Source organism: Centruroides vittatus, unplaced genomic scaffold (genome assembly GCF_030686945.1).
Source record: "Centruroides vittatus isolate TY-2023 unplaced genomic scaffold, ASM3068694v2 contig_620, whole genome shotgun sequence".
NCBI lineage: Eukaryota > Metazoa > Arthropoda > Arachnida > Scorpiones > Buthidae > Centruroides > Centruroides vittatus.
Genome location: NW_027122381.1, coordinates 3,177,045 through 3,194,165, shown reverse-complemented (window position 1 = coordinate 3,194,165; position 17,121 = coordinate 3,177,045). Strand labels below are relative to the sequence as shown.

At 34.0% G+C, this 17,121-nt stretch overlaps 1 protein-coding gene across 4 annotated transcripts in view; it reads right to left on the bottom strand.

Moving 5' to 3' along the window:
- Positions 1 to 17,121, bottom strand: part of Sap-r (Saposin-related) — a 115,541-nt gene that overhangs the window by 4,611 nt on the left and 93,809 nt on the right. For all 4 annotated transcript variants that reach the window (XM_067275448.1, XM_067275451.1, XM_067275450.1 and 1 more), the window contains 3 exons: positions 11,149 to 11,246; positions 10,917 to 11,079; positions 1,438 to 1,541 (listed from right to left, as the gene is read on the bottom strand). In XM_067275448.1, the coding sequence (XP_067131549.1) occupies positions 1,438 to 1,541; positions 10,917 to 11,079; positions 11,149 to 11,246 (365 nt within the window). The remainder of the gene's footprint in view (positions 1 to 1,437; positions 1,542 to 10,916; positions 11,080 to 11,148; positions 11,247 to 17,121) is intronic.

The following is a 17,121-nucleotide window of genomic DNA, read 5'->3' as shown; positions in this document are numbered from 1 at the left end:
CTTTCACAATGCTCTTTTTTAATGGTTTGCAGACTTTACCGCAACATGGCGGTGTCGTCTGCACGATAGCATTAAAAAAGTATGACAACTTTCTTATATTTCGCCTCCGGTCCAAAAGTAGGGTATCGTTGAACTCGTCTCGGTCCTCCGAGTTCAAGTATTTACTCAAAGTCCCGAAATTCCATAGGGTGCAATCTATAGTATCCCCGCAGTTTATTTTCATTGGCAATAATATGGTCTCAATTTTAGAAATTGCATTAAAATTTTTGTATGTAACATTTTTGGTTGCGAAATGAAGGATTTAAAATTATAATATTTTAGAAGTGCTTTAAAAGCTGCAGAAATGATAGAAATATATAAAACTAATGTCTGAAATAGTGTATAATTAGCAAAACATCGGTAACTGTTAGAACCATGACGAACCATTAGAATTAAACTTTATTCTAATCTAAGACTATACGCGCCCTTCTTCACACATCCATAACTTGGCGCGCAACTAAAAACAGATCTCTTCTTGTTTCCAGCCATCTTGCGTGGATGTTGCCAGTTCATAGACAATTTACTATATCAACACACGCTTTAGTTTCGTATAATTCTTTTTCCCTACAGTAATAAGTAACAAATACAGCTACAGTAAGGGAAAAAGGCCAAATTATAATGAGATACGATTGACTTTCACAAGTCAGAAGTATCACTCTATTTGTTAGACCATATTTGTTTTTTTTTAACAGAAGCTTATTAACCCAATCTTACAAAATTATGCTGAAAAACATTTATTGCATGGTAGTTGACATTCCATATTATCTTATTTTGGTATAAATACTAAGGTATAAACTAAACAGCAGCATTTATCAATATAAATGCTGCCATAATAAAAAACTGTTGCAAGTGTTGCTGCAATTAAAATAATATAAAAATTTCTGAACTTAGAAGTTTTTAAAAAATATATCAAACAGACGTGTCCTGAAACTTTGTCCCTTTCGCACGATAGGAATTAAGTTTCGTGAAGAAGTCAAACTTTCTTTAGAGGCTACTCTTCCGCCTGGATATGTAAAATGTTAAAATCTTCCCTCTGGTGATGTCACGATCGAAAAGGTTGCTGGAACAATACGTAAGAAAGGTTGACTCCACCGTGAGACTTAATTCCTAATGTGCACGAAAGGGACAAAATTTGAGAACACTTTTAATGTATTATCTAAGAAATTTTTTGAAAATTTATAAATTCATACGTATTGTCGCGACAATCTTTTTTTAAACCGTAGAATATTTCTTCGGCTTCAAATCCATAAGTTTGGCCTTTCTTTGACCCACTCGTTTTGCACAAACCGTTAAAAGTTTACTTTGATACGGGAATTAAATAAATTCCTTCGGGAAAATATTTCGTGTAAAATTTTAGCATTACAAATTATATTAAAATTTAATGTTAGTCTATCTTACCTCTGTACTTTTATCTTTTAATTTAGTTTCCAAAGCTTCCATTATATCTTTACATAAGGTACATTCTATATTTGTATTTTCAACATTCTGAAGACTCTCATTTTCTATAATTTACATAAATTGAAAAAAAGGTTAACATATATTTATTTTAGTATGTCTTTATGCTAAAATAAATTATTCTGTCTAATTATTTCAAAAATAAATATTAAAAATCTATTCAATTACAATTATATAATTTATAGAAAAATTAGCTTTAATTTCTTTGGCTTGTTGAATTACTTTCTGAAAGTCGTGAGGTTAGCCGACTGGGTGAAAAGATGTCACTACAATCGAGCGGTCGACACTGTCGTATGGGAGTGGAAAGACTCACCGAGGCCGGTTTCTATCGTAAACCGTTTATTAGATATAAAAATGGCGCTTACAACTACTCGTAAAATTCGGAGTAAGGCCTATCCAGAGGGGGAATCGGCCCGTACAAAAAGTTCAATTGTTCAGACGAACTTTTCTTCTGGCGAAGGTGATGTAAAGAGCATCGGCCCTGGGGCGCACGGCACAACTCGAAGCGATGATTTTCGTCAACGGGGAATTTCGTACCTGGGGAAACTTGCCGGAAGTGGATGTCGAAGACAAATCCCGAAACGTTGTCCGAGCTTCGGTTGTCGAACAGCAGCAAAAATCCACGAGCGGAGCTCTCTGAACTAAGAACCAAGAACCCTGAATGCCCTTGAAAGTCGCGGTTTTAAAAGTTTTTCGTCCAAAGTCACCTCTCCATTGGTCACCTGGTGACAATTCGAAACCCGATGGAGGGTGCGGGAGAGGTCAACGTCGTGACTAAATACGACTCCTCTCCAGCCGCGTTTTCCTAGACTTTAGTCTTTTCTATAGTTTAAATAGTAAAAAAAAACTTCCATTGTTCAATCGAGACATTCAATTCCTCCTATTTGCGTCTGAAAAGGAGATCTTTAATTTCTCGACTGATAACCCACATTCGGTCCTCCCAGTCGACCCCCATTCGGGTCCTCACAAAGTTATGTATTTCTGATGAAAAAATTTCACATAAGATTTCAATACATCTTAATCTGTTGGAGTAGTATTTGTAATATAAAATGCCGTCGACCACACGGTCGAGACGGTGGGGGCAGTAAGGCCGATGCCTCAAAATCGAATCCGAGCAAGCGACTATGGGAATTTTTTGTGGCCGGTCTGTCCTAGGTATGTCAAGCCCGTCCTTATCGCCCAGTCATCTCTGCTGTGGATCTGGTCAAACCCACATAAGAGATATGGAAAATGAATAGCAGAAAAGAAGGGGAAAAATTCTTTTCCTTAGTATTTATTATTTTTATGTCATGCCAAATCCAGGAATGTTGCTCATTTTGTGAAAGCATCATATCAAGTGTATTTCATAAATTAGGCTAATTTTGAATTACCTATTTTGTAAGATTGCCACTTTATATTTTCAAATTAAATATCAACATTTGTTTCACTGGCTGAATTATGACTTAAAAAATGTTAGGCAAAGATTTTGGTATTGTCTTCTTACTTGAAAATTACTTCATTAGAATGTACAAAATATTAATTATGTTTATTACATACACGTTACACTAAATGTTAGATTAGGGCTTAAGCGTATGTAGAAAAAATGTAAGTACTCACAACAAAATCTTCAAAATAAGATATTACAAAATAATAATGAAGGAAAACAAAACAAAACAAAACAAAAGCTAATCATGTACTCTGAACTGGTTACGGTGTGCAAATAAAGAAAAAGAAAACGGACATTTTCGAACTCCTTCCGAGTGATGCTGATTGACAACACAGTTTAGCTGTTCGTGGAGTCAAATCCCAGTAGGGTGACTCTTTGAGCAGGCGCAACGTGCCTTTATGTTTTTGAACTTACATTTAAATTTTATTCCAAAAGCTGTTATTAAGAACCTTTGGGGAATCGTTACAAAGCCCAATGAAGAACTTCGAAGGAGTTCTAAAACGTTTGTTTTCTTTATCTGCACATCGTAATCGGTTCGAAGTAAGTGAATAACTATTTCCCGGTGTGGTGAGTGGTTGTTTAAAGCCCTGGTCACACTATGCGATTTCCAGCCGCGCGACTCCGACTGCAACCGCAACAAGCGCGAGTCGCGCGTGTCTTATCGTGGTCACACATGGTTTGTTGACGTTGCAACTCGGAACACGTGACCCTATAATAAACCAATAAAATTACAGTAGCTTGTTTTTGACTACTTCCGCGAGTTTACCGACATTTTACGTTCTACTTCATAGTATTTACGGAATTTTAGCCACTTTTCTTATTAAAATGGTAAGCAGTTCCTTTTCTGGAATGAATAAAATAAAAAAAGGCAATTATTTTGATATAGTGGGCGCGAATACACAAAAAGATAAAATATTCGATAAAACGAAGAATTAAAATCCCGCAGGTATTCGTGAGCCCGAATGAGCTCAATCGATCTCGATTCCGCCACGAGGACGAACTATTTTCAATGTTGTCAACATATAACGTGGCACAACGGCGTTTGCTGATTGGATGCACGTTTGCAATCGGCACGAGTAGAACAAACTTTTTGTTTCTAGTTGCGGTTGCAGTCGCGCCGGTTTTCGATGGGGGATCACTAGTTAACGGGAACAGCCGTCACGGTTGCAGTCGCCTGCGCAGCTGGAAATCGCATAGTGTGACCAGGGCTTAAAACAAAAGCTCTCTAAAATACATATAAAATATGGACGAATTTACTGCAACAATGCAGAAATATCACTGTGCAAATTGCCAAAAATATCGTAAGTTTTGCAGAATATTGCCAAAATTCCCTAAATCTTACATCGACTGTATTTCACAAATTATGCACATTTTTATCCATTTCACAAAATGAGCAAAAATTTAATAACGTAAAATCGGTAAACATCGTGAACTATAAATGCTGAAAATAATCTAAATCAAGAGAAAGAATGTGAACAAATGCTTGAATTTTTTTATTGTGAAAAAAATAATTTGTTAAAGATCGTCAGCATCGAGCAAGAATCTGGCTTATTTTCAGCCAACTGTAAAAGATTTCACATGTTCCTATACTGGATATTAATAGTTTAAAAGCATTTACATAAATACATTCAAATACAAATTGTTTAACTTTCATATTTATAAAGACGTTGGCATAAATGTTTATTTTTACGACATTAAGGACCATTTTGTAATTATAATTTTCTAAGAGAATTTACAAACATAATAAAGTAAGTCATTTGATTACTTTATTGAAATGTTTTATTTATTGCTTACGAGTTGTATCTCGACACACACAATGCTATTGAATGTGTAGTAACTTATTCTTTACAGTTAGTAACTAAGAATTTATAGTTGTATGTATTTAGATTGAAACAGCAACCATTATTTATGTAAAGCTGTGTATATCTACACACAGGCAATATACTATGTATGGGTACATGCTTAAGTATGTATACGAGTGTAAATCAATTTTATAAAAATTTTCTGATAAACACTTTAAATTTTTTTTTGTAATTTCAGTTTTTTAATATTTACTACAAAAGACAAAAGTAATATAATTTTAAGTTTATATGATGAAAATCCAGAGGATTGGTGGTAGTCTAAACTAGTGGTTGTCAATGAGACCTTGGAACATTTCGGGGAGGCCACAAAAAAAACAAAGATTACGGAGCCACGGGAACTGCCAAGGGGCCACCAAAACAATAGTGGATCATACTAATTAGCAAAGTAGAATACAAATGTATTTTCTATTTTGTACACATTAATTCTAAATGTCACATTACAGAAGTACTAATTAAAAATTCAATAACAAGGATAACAGAAAGAATATGGCTTACTAGTCATTTCCAGTCCGTCTCTAAGATCTGGCGGAAAAAGAAGTCTCGGAACGGGTGACGGAACTTTTAAATGTGGCTAACGTGGATTTCCGACTACAAGAATGTCTTGCGAATCTGCAGAGCAATTCCGCACTTCCGGCGTAACTCGGAAACAACGGGCAATTTTTGAAACGGTGCAGAAATTTAAAGTAAATTTCGACTTTTTGTCTTGTCCCAAAGCTAAGTTTTTCCAACTTTTTAAAGGTCTAATTAGATTTTTAGTAGATTCACTCGCCAACATAGAAAGCTCAAATGTTAAGAATGGGAGATTATTACGTTTAATGAATTTCCAGCCAAGTATACAAACTCGTTTCGACTCGTCGGCTGCAAGGTTCGGACGAAAAACCTTACATAACTTTTAAACATTTACCTATTTTTATGTTTAATTTAGCAACGAAAAAAGTTTTTTTTTTACAAACTTATGAAATAATTAAAAATTAGGAAAAAATTCTACATATCAACTTTTTAAGTTACAAAACCAAAAAATTAATTAAGAGTTTTAAGTTTAATAAATAATGATTTGTTTTTTTTATTTTAAATAAAGGAAAAAAGGCTTATTATTGACTTGAAATAATTTCAGTTTGTATTCTAGCTCTAGTTATTATTTCAAAGTTCATAATCTATCCTTATCGTTCACTAAAAACATAACTTTCCGAACGAGAGGGGCCAAAGAGCCAAGCGAGCCTATCGGGTCCACGAGAAAGGTCGAGAACCAGCGGTCTACGCTAACTTTACAATTTCGGATCGTAATGCCATCTCTAAATCGATATTTCAGCTATTATGAAATAGTATATAAAATTCATCCCTTGGTAGAGGCTGATCTATTTCAATCTACATTCCATTCAGTTTTTGGAATATGATTACCAACTATTGAAATAAATATATCTGAAATTGATTCTAGGAATTAAGTAAAAAAAAAAAAATTATAGTATTTGTGGCACTATTTCATTGTATAGAAAAACTAGAATTGGCTACATCCACATACTTGTTCTTGGAAATACTATCACAAAATATGGCATTTCCAAAAACAAAGTATTTTTTCAGCTAAACGGTTAAATCTCATAAAGATAAAAATTTATCACTTACACGCGTTACTGTTAATCATCATAAATTATTAAATATTTCAAATTTAGAAAAAAAACTTATCAAATGATGTCGATTATTCCGTATTAATAGTTTCTTATTTAAACGTTAATACTAAATGCAAGTATTTCTGATTTTCATTATTAAGACAAAAAATAAATCAAAATCAAAAACTTTATATAAGGGGAAAAGAATTATAATTTGACAACTGCTTATTATTCCATTTATAACAAAATAATTAGTAATTTAAAATATTACTGTTATTAAATTTCTTTTGTCACTCGAATAATAAAAACTTTTAAAATAATTTTATTGCTTGGGAAGAGGATCCTCTGCAAAATCTCCATTTCCTAACGGAATAGAAACATTCGCTTCCTACAACTCGGAAGTAACAATTTCTGCATCGAGAGACTCGGGACTCGAAATATATCAAAACGCCATCCGTTTTATCGATAGCAACTGTTGGCACTTTCCCCATTGACCGATCTTGTATACTTTGGCAATTTATAACTTCTACCACAGATACAATATTATCAAAGACTAAAGCTGTCAAACGTACTACTCCTTTAATAAATCCAGTAGGTAGTCTTTAATAGCCGCTTATTAATTTCTTCTTTTATTGTGTTTGTCGCTTAGACCCATCTATGCGCAGTCGCGGTTTTTGTAATTTCGAATTTCATTCGTTATTGGTATTCGTTTAACTGACGAAGGCTGATTAACACGGCCGAAAATGCTTTTAATCTATTAAAGACTACCTACTGGATTTATTAAAGGTGTAGTACGTTTGATTTGTATTCCAGTAAACGTTTCTCATTTGACTAAAGCTGTCTTTTCGCAATTATCTAAAAGAATAGAATTAATTTTTCCTCGTACTGTGACCAGACAATCTTGGCATTTGTAAACAATAACAGATGTGATATCACACAGAGATGAATCAAAGTTTATTATTAGGATACAAAAAAATCAAAAAATATATACAAAACATGAATTTTTATAATGACAGTTTAAAATAAAATTTTTAAAAATTTCAATAATAATCTTAGCAAAATATAAAATAAAATTAATGTCTCGATTTATAAAAATTGCAAAACATTGATCAAAAGATTAAATAATGAAAATGGATCATTGGAAAAGACTATTTAAGACTGGAATTTTGCAGAAATTTTTGACAATGAATTCAGGAAATGGAAAGGGCTTTTTCAGAGGACAATTTTTTAATTGATTTAATTTTTTGCTTTTCATTAACAACTATGTATTAAGGCAAATATCCAATTTGCTAACATTTATACTAAGAAAAGAACAAATGCATTATGCTTACTTCTTTTAAAGTTTAATTTATATAATTATTTAATAGATAATTTCAAATTTCAAATTAAGAAAACATACATTTAAATGCTAATAAGCAAGAAACGAGAAAATTCACATCCAGGCGTTAAGTGTTAACGAATATCGCTATAATCACTAGCGCTTTCGACGAAACTATTTTCGTCTTCCTCAGGTGGATAAAAACGGATAAAATCCTCTTTCGAATCAAAAAATTTTCGAAATGCAAAATCCGCTTTAGAACTTCGGAACACACTCACCGATGGAACAGAGCGAGAAGAAATTTAAATATGCGCGCGTGGTGACGTAGCGCATGCGCTATAAATTACTGAAATGTGGAGCTAGAGGTGTTGTTTTAATCTGTTATATAAGTTAACCCACATAACAGGCAAATCAAGCGTGGGCGTGTTGCACGGATTTAGTGCAGCGGTAAGAAAGGCCTCCCAAATAAACACGATGCTCCTGTTATTACAATGCCTGAGCATCGTCACCTGGTCCCATAGCGGGGTGTATGGGTGCTGTAACACCATTCTTGCTTGTTCGGTGTCCGCTTTGCCTGCCCCGATGGAAAGTTGGTGTTCGGAAATACGACAGGCCAACATTCTGGTTGTCGCACCAACGTAGTGGGTGCGAATACCGGAAGCAGTATTTTCCAATGGGATGGAGTAAACTCCAGACCTCTCTAGTACGGAGGTAGCATCCCTGTCGTTGCACAGTAGCCTCCTAAGATTTGGCCGTGGGGAGACTGGTAGAAAGAGCGCGTGTTGCCTAAAAACACGGCAAATACGTATGGTGACTCGGCCACAGAACGGTAATGCGGGAAGGACTACCGTGCATTCGTTTGGAACATGTAAGGCCGTGGGAGGAAAGAGCGATCTTTTGACCTTGTTTAGGAGGTACCTGTACTTGGCATTAGTGTACCCCGCCGCGTTTACTGCTGAGCGAATGGCATTAAGTTCAATGTCGACAGCTGTTTGACTGGAAGATAACAAAAAAGCCCTTCTAATTAATGGGGCGATAGCTGCATTAACATAATGCTGCGGCTGGAATGCTGTAGCAGGGATTAAAGGTGGTAAGCAGTTGAATTTATGGAACACGAAGTACGATAAAGTTCCCTGGGATTTGAAGATGTTTAGATCTAAAAACGCAATAGCCCCTTCATTTTCTTTTTCCCAGGTAAAGCTGATGGTGGAATAAACTTTCGTGAGTGAAGATTTGAAGGTGAGGAAATCCTCCTCCGTGTCCTGCCAAGCAACAAGGATATCGTCTACATATCTGAGGTATAACAATGGATATGCTATGGTGAGGGGGAAATTGAAGACCCTTTGCTCAACATGCCTCATGAGTAACTCCGCCAATACCGCAGAAAGCGGTGAGCCCATGGGGACCCCCTGCTTCTGTAGGTATATCCTCCCATTAAACCGAAAATAATTGTTTTCGGTAATAAAAAGCAAGGCGTCACGTATCTCTAAGACCTGCTGCGCTGTAAAGCACTCCTTGATGAGAAGACTATTTGCAAGCATGACAGCCTCGAACTGAGGAACCGAGGGGTAGAGTGCAACAACATCCAACTTGTAAAAACTATACTCATTGCAGGATGAGTTACCCAAGACGGAAGAATCATGGGCAGGCAAAGCGGACACCGAACAAGCAAGAATGGTGTTACAGCACCCATACACCCCGCTATGGGACCAGGTGATGATGCTCAGGCATTGTAATAACAGGAGCATCGTGTTTATTTGGGAGGCCTTTCTTACCGCTGCACTAAATCCGTGCAACACGCCCACGCTTGATTTGCCTGTTATGTGGGTTAACTTATATAACAGATTAAAACAACACCTCTAGCTCCACATTTCAGTAATTTATAGCGCATGCGCTACGTCACCACGCGCGCACATTTAAATTTCTTCTCGCTCTGTTCCATCGGTGAGTGTGTTCCGAAGTTCTAAAGCGGATTTTGCATTTCGAAAATTTTTTGATTCGAAAGAGGATTTTATCCGTTTTTATCCACCTGAGGAAGACGAAAATAGTTTCGTCGAAAGCGCTAGTGATTATAGCGATATTCGTTAACACTTAACGCCTGGATGTGAATTTTCTCGTTTCTTGCTTATGAAAGAGATCGGCGTGCAGTCCACCATCGTTACGATTTACTAAATGCTAATAAAACAAAACAACAACTTTAACACGAGAGAAATGTTTAAAACAAGGATTTTTCCCTTTGTTAACAAAATTTAGTTAAATGCATAAAACAAACACAAGGTTGGCACAAGTTTTCATATTAGGTTGGTGCTGAATCAGAATATTTCAAAAATTGGTAAGACTATTTAGGATTATCATTTTAAAAAAGGGAAATCCAGATCATTTTATATATTCAGACTTGTTCTTATGTTAAACATTTTTCTTATTGTAATTTCAAAAAGTTTCTACAGTATGTGAAAATTCTTTTTATATTAGCTTTATTCATTTGAAGCAAGAATCCAAAACCTACTAAATATTCTAAAAGACGTCGATTAAATATAACAACGTATAAAACAAACGTTTTTAAAGACTTAATTAAAACTAATGATTTTTCATAATATATCTTCTCAAAATTAATTTTTTGCATGAAAAATTTTCAATTTTCAACAATATGAAAATGTTCTGCTTTCTATTGCATTTTACAAAAAAGTGTTTTCATCATAATTCACACTTGAAAAACATTTAATTAACACATTTAACACTATTATTTAATTAATAATATTTTAAAGATCAATTATTGTAGATCAATTCATTGATTACTTTGTACGAAACTGATTTGAGAGGAAGCGACGGATACGTTGCTTCCTCTCAAATCGGTCCTTACAATGAAAGAAAGTTGTATCTGCAACTTTCTTTCATTGCCAAGCTGGTTTCCAAACTATCCGTTAAAAAAAAATCACAAAGATACTTCGAGATCACGCACAACACATGGCAAGACTTTCCGGAAGACTGAAAACTCGATCCTAGATATTAATACAGCTTGTAAATTCAACAAGTATATCTTGAAATTTGTTGGGAAGACCTAATTATATTGAATATTCATAATTTTAAGTAATATGAAAAAAATGTGATAGGTTCCACATGACCCATTGACCATAGTCTGTTTATAATATTAGACTAATGTCTGATTACATATACTTTTAATTATCAAAAATTTTAAATAATCTTTTACTTACTGGGACACAATCCTAATTTTGCACATATTTCGTCCGGATCAAATTCTTGTAAGAGCAACGAAATAATTAAATCGGTATACTGATTTACGAAGTCTTCGCATTGTTGCGTTAGTGATTGTGGAAGAACTGAGCATACTTCGTCTAAGGCTTGTTTTATTTCGTCCTATTGGATAAAGTAATGTTTTTGAAAACATAAATCAATAATTAGATTAAAAAAATAATAATAACTGACCTCTGTTTTGGGATCTTTTAAAACTTGTTTCAAATATGTCATTACATCTTGACAAAGTTCACAAGTAATTTGGCTTTTTATTGGGTTTTTAAAGTTTTCTGCAAAGAAAAATTTTAATATTTAATTTATAATTATGAATCCAGAGCAGTGTGATGAATATTGATAAACATGTTTTATTTATTCATTTCATTGCTTCAATTTATTTTTTTATTTATTTTATTTCATAAAATTTACAGAAAAAGTCTGAACAGACTTTTGATTTCTGCTCCCTTATAAAAACATATCTTAAAAATAAACAACACCCCTTAAAAAAGTAAAATAAAACCAGGTAACAAATTTTAAAACAGTTACAATGCTGTTTTACATTTCAATTTAAAATCAGGAAGACTAAGATGTAAAAATTCATCAAGATTATTAAGGTTTTGCAATATATAGTAAATGAAAGATCTTTGGGATAGATATAGATGATAAAAAGAGGTAAAAACATAAGTAAATGAGCAAAGTTTTCTAAATGGAATTTGAAGTGAAAGCCAATCTTGATAAATAAGACCATTACAATATTTTACAATATTTATAATATATTAACCGATCAAAATATTTAATTCTCTAGAAAGTTGGGAAGCTCGGGCAAATTCTAGCAATATTAGAGTTAATAGAGAAAGGCAGATTACACATTTTGTTAAATGTGAGGTAAATCTTATTAATAGCAAAAGTAATCTTGTGTAAAAGGAAAGGTGCAGCTGTTGACCAGATGGGCAATCCATAATCAATGCAAGATTGAAAATTAGCATTAAAAAAATAGCCCACAGTGCTCTTTTATTAAAGATGGGCTTACAAAATTGCCATAAAAATTCCATGTCTGATAGCCAGGGATTTAACTAGTTTATCAATATGATTTTTGAAAGTAGGTTTAGTGTCAAATGATATGCCTAAATTGCTAATAGAGGTTAGGTAATTAATCGGATTAGAATCGACATAAACGGGTAATGGAGGATTACGAATCGAAGCATAACACGTAATCGCTGTTTTTTCTGTATTAATTTTCGGGTTTGCAGATTTAAACGTATTTATTAATAAATAGATATTGGAGTTTCTGTTTCGGTAATGCCGTATTGTAATAGATTAGCGATTCTCGACCTTCTTAGCTCCACGACCCCCAAATACTAAATATAAATAAAATTAATATTTTGCAACACCCCACCCAAAGGAATAATAACAGTAAGCCTTGCTATTACTAGTTGAATTTTGACTGTAATTATAAATGTAATTTTTTTTAAAATATGACATAATCACATTGAGCTAATTTTATACATTAAGAAAATACAGACAGTATAAAAAATGTAATACAACTATTCCACTGCATTTATAGCGACGGGTACGAACGCGCACGTACGACGTGTACTGTACACACACGAGCAATTTATAAGTTCCAACTTGATGTATACGTGCTCTTTGTAATTTGATCCACGTATGCAGAGAATTTTAAATGAAAAACAAATGCAACCATCACATTAATTTCTTTTCTTTACGTGTGTACTTATTGTAAGTAGAACGTGTTATAAGTTTATAATAAATGAATTTTTCTCCTAAAATAATTTCATTATTGTCTCGTGACTCCCTTTAATATCACCGCTACCCCGAGGTTGAGAAATGCTGTTATAGATGTATAAAAGAATATTACAAATCCAAATTTGTCTTTATCTAAAATTTGTGACATTCAGTACACATTGAGATAAAATGAAAATTTCAAATAAAAACATTTTAATAAAATGTAGTCATGACTGTATTTCATTTAAAATGTGTATTAGCAGAAATATTAGAATAGAAAACTAACAAGTCATTTGTAGAGTTTAATTTTTGATTAGATAATTTATTCAAATTAATGCATTTTACCTGTGGTCAATTCAATAAAAAGCAATATTTGAATTCATTCATAAATTTATTTTGTTCCCTTCAAAGTAATCCCCCTCCCACTGCAATGCACTTATGCCAACAGTTTTTCCAATCCTCAAAACATACTTTAGAGTTATTTGTGAAACCTTTGGGACCGGTGGTGAATTTTGTTTTACGGCATCACTCGACTTGAAACTGACCACGAAGTGCAAATTTTAGTTGAAAAAACAGGAAAAAAGTCATATGATGCCATATTGGGTAAATATCGGAGCTTGCAGAACAAATAAGAAGTTTGTGAGCAGGTGCATTATCATGGTGCAAACTCAATGAGTTTTCTCTGTTTTTCACAGATCAGGTTGTTTTCTACAAATTTCATGAAAATGCCTCAAAACACTCAAATAATATTCTTTGTTGACAGTTTGGACAGTTGGAAGGAATTTGTGATGCAAGACACCACAACAATCAAAGAACGGTCAAAGGACCATTTTTGACTGACTTCAACGTGGTCTTTTCGCTCTTGCTTTACCTTGTTAGTGTCATTTGCTCGACTGTTGAGCTGTTTTATTCAAAAGTGTAGATCCGTGTTTTGTCACCCGTAATGATGCATTTTAAGGATGATTCACCTTGAGAAAGCATTTCCTTGGCCACTCAAACACATTGTTTTCGGAAAAACCTCAACGTGCCACAAGCCCAAATGATTTTTAAAATTGCTTGACACCACCTGCAAATGGACAATTCCAAGATTTACTACTAAGAAAAAGCCAATTCCATGGTGGAATACACTGACAGAAAAAAGATACACCAATAACATCCTGAAGAAAAGATTTCAGAGATGTAGACAAATATAAAAGCAATACATTTACCATCAAAAAGAATACAAAGAAAGTATAAAACAGGCAAAATTGATCTCATGGAGGAAATATTGCACAAAAGCATCAAAGGACCTAGGGGGGTTCTTAACAAAATGGTGCAGTGGCAAACTGAAAAAAATGCAGGCAATGACAACAATCAATACTGATGAAGGATGCACAAGGGATATTACAACAACCTTCTTACAAAAAATTTGTGTAGAGGACATTGAAAATGATGACCAGAATTCAGAAATAATGAACTTAATTAATCAGCTTCTAGATACTAACAATGTAGAACCATTCACAAAGAAAGAAATTGAAAAGATCATTCGCAACCTAAACAACAAGAAACCACCAGGGCTCGACGAGCTGACACCAGAAATAATAAAAGAAATATGGAAACAAAATCTGACACTTTTTATTTTCCTTTTTAACACATCTGCAACACGGAATATATCCAAAAAACTGGAAGAGGGCTGGAATTGTCCCTATTCTTGAAGCAAACAAACCAGGAAAATGCAGACCTATTTTCCTGCTCTCAATTTTCAGAAAGGTGTTGGAAAGACTTGTTGCAAACAAACTATACAGGCATTTAGAGTCAAATCGCCTTTTTACCGACGGTTTTAGAAAATAGAGGTCCACTGTGGAGGCTATCATGGAGGCAATCAGCAATATCAACAATATTTTAAATAAATATCAAAGGCAATCTATAGTGCATGGTGGTTGCTGATTCTTTATAGGTTGAGACAATATAATTGTCCTGCAAACATCTATAATTTAATAAAAGACTATCTGTCTGACAGAACAATAACTTGAATCTGGAGGACTTACTTCTGAAAGGGAATACACTGGGGGATGTCTGCAGGGTTCAGCCTGTGGACCCCTCCTCTGGTGCATATTATTTAATGATTTTCTATCTAAGGACTTTGGGCAAAATAAAGTTGTCACATACACTGATGACACACTAATACTTATAAGCTGAAACTGAAGAGCTGAGCTTGAAAAGAAAGGAACAGATATACTTAAGAAAATTGCCGACTGGGGAATAAAAAACAAATTGTCCTTTAATTCTGGAAAGAGTAGAGGAATAATTTTTAGCAGACGTAGAGCACAGCATCTCTACAGAAGAGTACCAACAATACGGATAAACAATGAAAGTATCAAAATGGAACAAAGTCTGAAATACTTAGGAGTTATGCTAGACTGTAAACTCTCAGATCAAGGCAATAACTAAAAAGAGAAGTATCATTCTCCAATCTTTCAAAAAATTGTGAAAAGTAAATGGAGTTTAAATTCTGACACCCTCAGCTCTATTTATGCCTGATATTTTTACCTTTAATTACATATGCCAGCCCTGCTTGGAAAGAAGCAATACATAAAGTCCATAATAAACAGAAATTAATTGCAGCACAAAGAAAAGCCTTCATGCTGACTAAGGCATATAGGACTTCCCCAACAAAAAGTCTTCAGATGATCTCAGGTAAACCTCCTGTGTTCCTTGAAATTGAATATCTCATAAACAAATGGAAATTAACACAAGAAAAAGAATTTACCATAATTACTTGCATACAAGACGATCTCGCATATAGGACGAGGTGTGACTTCAAAGATCAAAATAAAGAAAATTAGATTTATTAATACAATTCTAATTTTATTTCATTTAATCACAAGTAAAATATCAAATGAACATAAATGCACACATTGTCCCACAAATATTACTGGAATTTTAAACTTTAAGGAAAAATCTTGTAAAATCAACCACGTAATTTGTTCACGTAAAGCTGGACAGTCGGGAACCTTTTTTTGCCAATTCTTAACAGTAGAATCCACTCTCCATCAATTACACTTACGAGTTTCTCCGAATTCTGATTTCCAAATAATCATCCGTTTTCACGTGGGAATGGATTAAAACTTATATTGTACTCCCGTGTGATTTTGGAATTTCAATCTGGAATTTACTTCAAAAGCTTTGCATTTCCTATTGCTATTCATCTTTGCTCCTGACAATATACAGGGACGATTCAAATGACCCAGATAAAATACTTGTTTTCAAATACAAGAGGGTATGCATCCAGTTAAAAATGCAAATACATGGTTCACAAAAATTATTTGCAGAAATGCAAAGAATCTTCCGCTCATGCATATAGGAGGACCTAGAAATTTGAAGCTGTGATAAATGAATAAAAACCTCATCTTATATGTGAGTAAATATGGTATATTGGGAACAGAAGAGCTCAAGAAGGATGAGTATGAACTAAAAGTCCCCTTTTCCTATATTCCAAATCCTGGAAACATACTTTTCAGAATTTCCCATAAACAGTGATAGCATCAAGGTCTTCACGGATGGGTCTAAGATAAATCAAAAGGTTGGGGCCAGTTATGTGATGTATCTTGAAAATAAAGAAATTCAAACCAAGATTATCAAACTAGATAACAGATGTGGTGTTACTCAGACAGAAACCATTGCCATTGCTAATGCAGTCAAAGACTGCAAAACAAATCCCTCTTGTAATAACATCAGCATATTCTCGAACAATCAAACGACCATTTTAACTATATTAAACAAAGAGACTCACCCTATCACAAATGAAATAAATGTATACCTACAAAATTCTAATAATGGATACTCACTAAACTGGATAAGAGGCTATACTGCAGGAGACAGTGGTAACGAGAGAGCTGACAAACTGGCTAAAATTGATGCATTAAACCAGGACCTACCTATAACATACAAAAAGAAATTGATTGTGACTGGATATGTTACACTGAAAAACTACATATCTGAATGGCAAACACATGGGATTCGGCAAAAAAATGTTAACAAAACAATGGTTTAAACCAGATTTCCACCTGACAATTTCTTACAGACCATAGATGTTTTCATATCTTCACCACTTCCAGATTTCTGGCAATGATAAATGCACAATATGCAGTAAAACCAATGGCAGTGAGCATTATCTTTTAGACTGCCCGAAAGAAAGATCAGAAATAAAAATCATACACCAAAGCAAAGGAATAACCTGACCGTGTGACAGAAGATTATCAATTGAAGATCACGAGATCTTTACTTTATTCAAGGAACTAATAAACAAAATGTTTAAAAGGATTAGAGCTTTCAACAGGTAATTCTTCAAATTAGTTTGTATATTGATGTACAGTACAGTACATAGTATAGCTTCTGGTCGAGATGCTTCAGGAGCTTTCCCATTTTGTGGATTGTTAACTCATG